General features: G+C 41.7%; 1 protein-coding gene across 2 annotated transcripts in view; it reads left to right on the top strand.

The window, feature by feature from the left end:
• The first annotated feature begins 402 nt into the window (after positions 1–402).
• NDEL1 (nudE neurodevelopment protein 1-like 1) overlaps positions 403–4,957 on the top strand; it is an 18,124-nt gene continuing 13,569 nt past the window's right edge. For both annotated transcript variants that reach the window (XM_009572972.1, XM_009572973.1), the window contains exons 1-4: positions 403–502; positions 1,959–2,112; positions 3,394–3,542; positions 4,615–4,751. In XM_009572972.1, the coding sequence (XP_009571267.1) occupies positions 417–502; positions 1,959–2,112; positions 3,394–3,542; positions 4,615–4,751 (526 nt within the window). In that variant the 5' untranslated portion in view covers positions 403–416. The remainder of the gene's footprint in view (positions 503–1,958; positions 2,113–3,393; positions 3,543–4,614; positions 4,752–4,957) is intronic.

The following is a 4,957-nucleotide window of genomic DNA, read 5'->3' as shown; positions in this document are numbered from 1 at the left end:
GTGTTGGCAACAGGAGGCACAATCTCTTTAAGATCATTTTATGAACAAAAGTGGAAGCTGTGATAGCTGTAAATTTTAATATCCTTATCAACTGTGGTCCTAAGTGAGCTTGTGGCATTAACTGCTGTTTCAGTGGCAGGTACAAAATGCAGCCAAAATTTCTGGTCTTATTTCAGGCTGCTGCACGAGCATTTCCAGAAGCTGGGTAAAATTACGTTGCTTGTTGCGGCAGGTCTCCGTGCTGAATGATGCTTGTTAGGGATCGTTAACATCCCGCTTGCAGGTGCCAAGTCTGGATGCCGCTGTCAGAAAGGCCATGGCGATGAAGCCCAGTACTTAGCAGCAGTTTCGGGGGTCTACCTGCCTATTTATCCTGAGTATATTCTTATGTTTGTGTCCTGCAGGTCGTATTGATCATGGACAGTGAAGAAATCCCGACTTTTTCGAGTCCAAAGGAGGAAACTGCATATTGGAAAGAGCTTTCCTTGAAGTACAAACAAAGGTACTGTTGTAGATTTGCAGGCTGGATTTGGTTCTTAATGACTAGAATGTTGTTTAATCTATTTCTCTGCAAGACTACACCAAGATGGGTATTAGATATTTTAGAAAGAATATCTGCATTTCCAGCTTTAAAATTTCCAGCCTTGTGAGAGCTGAGTATTTCTTGCACAGTGTTACCATGCCATGAACTCCAGGCTATGTTTCGAGCATGTTTGAGCAAGACCAGAGCCCTTTTGCGATCATGTGCATCTTTGTATAATTAAAGCGCTGCCTTAAGTAGTATCTTGACGCTTTATCATAAGAAGGCGCCTTTGGGCTTGCCTTATATCATTACTGTTCCCTGGAGCTTCTTGTAGTTGAATTACTGGTATGAGAAGTGGCTGATTTGGTATCTGCTGCAATTTATTGAAGTGTATTGTACCTCATAGTCCAGCCTGTACTAGTGGTTTGCATCTTTTAAGGGGCACAGGGCTTTTTGGTTACCAAAAACAACAAGAGAGGTTGCTGTCTTGAGTAATGCTGTGCTTCTTGTGGGGGTGGGGTGTGGTTTGATCGGGTTATTTTTGGAGTGGGGGGCATTGGACGCTCCCCGTTTATTTTCTTTGGAATACTTTCTTTGCATTCAGTGTTACTTACGTGCAATTGAGATGAAGCCAGTTAAACCTCTCTCAAGCCCAAAGAACCCAAGATGCAATTTGCTTTTTTGTTTGGTTTTGGGTTTTTTGGGGGGGAGGTGTTGGGCGTGTGGAGGGGCCTGTCCATGTGGAGAACCCTAAGCTGTTCTTGGGTATCAGAAAATTCTGTCTTAGACACCAACGGATTTGTTGTTTCCTAAAGCCTTGTTAGTTTTCTCTGCTGCTTGCTAAGAGCTGACCTATTACATATGGTAAAGATGCAAATTTAATAAGCAAAGTATGTGGAGTACCTACTTCTAGTATTTAATAACTTGCAGTGGTGTAAGGTAGGTATGTGATGGCTTCCTGCCGAAGTGCTCAGTAACCCTAGGATTCAAACCTTCATGCTTTGCAAGAATCTTAAATTTCCAGGTAGTGCAGAGATCCAGAAACTGTTGTTCTCTCTTACAGTTTTTGACCAAAATCAGGCTAAATGTTTGCTTAATTCATCGACTCAATCAAGTCTGCTAGCAGTGAAAGCTAATGGAGTACAAGTGGTTTTCAGACTCCCATGAATCCTGTCAATAGCCTTGATACAGATTTGTATTCACACATGTTTAATGTAGCTGTTTGTTTTGATGTAAGAGAATTAATTTCCTTTTATAGCTAATCTTCATATAATTTCTCTGTTTCCCCATTTTTCTTTTTCCTCTTAGAGGTCTATGGATGACTTAAGTACTTTAAAACTCCTGTTATTTGAACTTATTATTTTGGAAGAGCAGTGGATTTTGTTTTAACTTGGGAGATGCTGGATTTTCAACTGATTAAATCCTTTCCTTACAGCTTCCAGGAAGCTCGTGAAGAGCTGGCTGAATTTCAGGAGGGAAGCAGAGAATTAGAAGCTGAGTTGGAGGCACAGCTAGTGCAAGCTGAACAGAGGAATAGAGATTTGCAAGCAGATAACCAAAGACTGAAGTATGAAGTGGAAACATTAAAGGTAGGTCTTTTCTGTAATAGCATTGCCTCCTCTTACAGGTATGTCTTGGATCTCATTTTAGATTGTCTGGTCTGTTCTCAGTCACTGAATATCCAAAGGAAGTAAAGGAGTTGTCTGTTTAAGATCCAGACTGAAGTATGGCACATACTCCAAATAAGGCCAGCAAGGGCTTACCGGGGAAATTTCTGGTGGAATTTTTCTTGTTCGCATCATGAAACTTTCGTCATGGAGTTTGTGCTCATTTGTTTGAATTCTCTAGGCTTCGTCAAGTAGTAGCTTTATTAGTTACGCAGGCAACATCAGCATAGCAACAGGGTGGACAACACAAGTATGTTTTGTCAGACCACTGCGTTGTCATCTTTTCTTTGCAAACTAGTTTTTTTGCCCAGAAGGTCTCCTTGGTTTTATGAGACCTTAAAGAAAGCTGAAGATGGGTGATTTATGCACATCTTTTGGAGAGAATCTCCTAATTAATTCTTAACAGCCGTATCTGTGGAGACAGGAATTGCATAAGGCTCTGCATGTGCAGAAGGTAACTTTTTATTGATGCCTCTATGTTAACAAGTTCTTGCCTCTTTTGGAATCTTGGAAAAGCATCATTTTTGGTAGTCTTAGGTTATTTTAGTGAAGGCAAAGCTTGGAAACTTACCCAGTGGAAGTAAAGTTTATGGTGATTACTTGTTCCCATATCCAGTCCCAGCTGTATCTGTAAGGTCAGTACGTGTTTTATAAGGTCAGTAGTTTTTCCATAAGCCTCTATCTGTACCCTCAGAGCTGGTGAGAGCGTGTTTGGGAGTGAATTCTTCCAGTCTTTCAAAGATGAGCTTGTGGACCTGGAGGTTTCGTAACGGATTTCAGTGGCTCTCATTTTTGCTAATGGAGATGTCAGGCAATTTCTGGTAACAGTGTGGCTATTGTCAAGGGAGAGGCACTGAAGGGGAGGCTGTGCAGTTAGATTTCTCTCTGGCTTCCTAGATGTTTGAGGCTTCAGAGCAGCTGTCAGTGCAGGCTGTTGGAAACAGATGCAGGGATGCATCTCTGAGCAGCCAGCTGTGTCATGGCGAGATGTCTGTGCACAATGCAGCATTTGTGATTTTATACTGTGTCCAGCTCTGATGTTCAGAGCGTGTTCTTTCTACCTCTCTGAGTTTTGCTCTGTATTACCAGCAATCCCAAATGAGCAGATTGCAGCGAGTATGTTGCTTTCTTTGTCCCATTTTACTCCTGATGACTTGGAGAGTGTATGTGACTGATATTTATCTCACTACTTCTTTCTTTCAGGAGAAACTGGAGCACCAATATGCACAAAGTTACAAGCAAGTGTCGTTGTTAGAGGATGACCTGAGCCAGACACGGGCCATTAAAGATCAGCTGCATAAGTATGTGAGGGAGCTGGAGCAGGCCAATGATGACTTGGAACGTGCAAAGAGGTGAAGGCTGCAAAACTCTTCTTTCCTTAGTTTTCACTAGGTCTTTTCTTTGCTACTCAGATTGATCATTTTATTATTCCTTAAAAGGGAAAATAACACACATTCAAAAAATCCAAACAAACCTCAAGACATTTGATTCTTTGAACAGTGCAGTTCACCTCCATCAGCTGGTAGTGTTAGGTTACAGCAAGAAGGGCAGGGGGACCAAAGTGCTTCGTGTTCCTGTGAGAAACAAGCAGTGCAAGCAGGCTCAGAGCAAGCCAGGCCAGTGCACTGCTTTTGGTACTACCAGCTAGGTGACTCTTACAATGTATTTGTGATCCTTGTAGCTCAAAGCCCCTTTGAAGTAAGAAGCTAATGCTTTACATAGTCCCTTTTAAATAAAACAGGCCAAAGGAGTCTCCTCTTCCCTTGCATAACAGCTTAATGACTGTAGGGAACAAATGTGTTCTTTATAAATGCATAAAATGAACAGGCTGCTGTTAGAAACGCCCAGTTTTGGAGTAGGTCATGCTTCCGTTTTGCTGAATGGGAATTTTGCCATTGATTCAGTGGGACCAGGAATGAGCCTCTGGCTATCTGGCAAAAAGATCTGAGAGCTGCGGCCCTGTTTCCACAAGGCTCATAACCTCATGACTAACTTTTGACACACATGAGTTATCCTACTAAAATCATGGAACGAATTAGGTCTTAGGTAATATCCCAGTGCCCTGCTTTCTGCATTCGCTGGGCTGTTGCCTGTCCAGAGCTCTGGAGAGTACAGCACCACCTGAGCTAATGCACTGATTAAATGTATAGCTTTGGAGCATGGCTTGGGAAAAATGGAGATGGGTGTGCTGGACTGGCTCTTTCCCAGCTCTTTGGTACATCTCTGAGAGCCAGATGCTATCATGTTCTTTTCATCTTATTCCCTGCTTCTTTGGAGTTTATTAGTCCATTCTAAGAAGCATTTCCATAGCTTTCAAACTAACTTGAATGTAGACCCTGCTAACATTTTTCTTCTATTATGTTTTTGAATACGCTTTTATGTTGTCTGAGCTGAAGAACCTAATATTCTGGATTTTGTTTCTAGGGCAACAATAGTTTCATTGGAAGACTTTGAACAAAGGCTGAACCAAGCTATTGAGAGAAATGCATTTTTAGAAAGTGAACTGGATGACAAGGAATCATTGCTAGTTTCTGTACAGAGATTAAAGGATGAAGCGAGAGGTATGGCTTGCTTGATTAGTTCTGCGTCTTGGTACATTGTTGGCTTGCTAAGAGAGACGTGTAGCAACCAAAACTCATGTTTATAGAAAGCCTCACATAATGAGACTTGAACTGGATGCGTAATGTAAGCATTAGGTATTACTAACAGTATGTTCTCTATTCTTTGTATGTCCAGTGTAGCTAAGAGGGAAAGTTTCCTCATGTAG

The sequence above is a fragment of the Fulmarus glacialis genome, unplaced genomic scaffold (assembly GCF_000690835.1).
Source record: "Fulmarus glacialis isolate BGI_N327 unplaced genomic scaffold, ASM69083v1 scaffold16812, whole genome shotgun sequence".
NCBI lineage: Eukaryota > Metazoa > Chordata > Aves > Procellariiformes > Procellariidae > Fulmarus > Fulmarus glacialis.
This window is presented reverse-complemented; position numbering and strand designations above follow the sequence as displayed.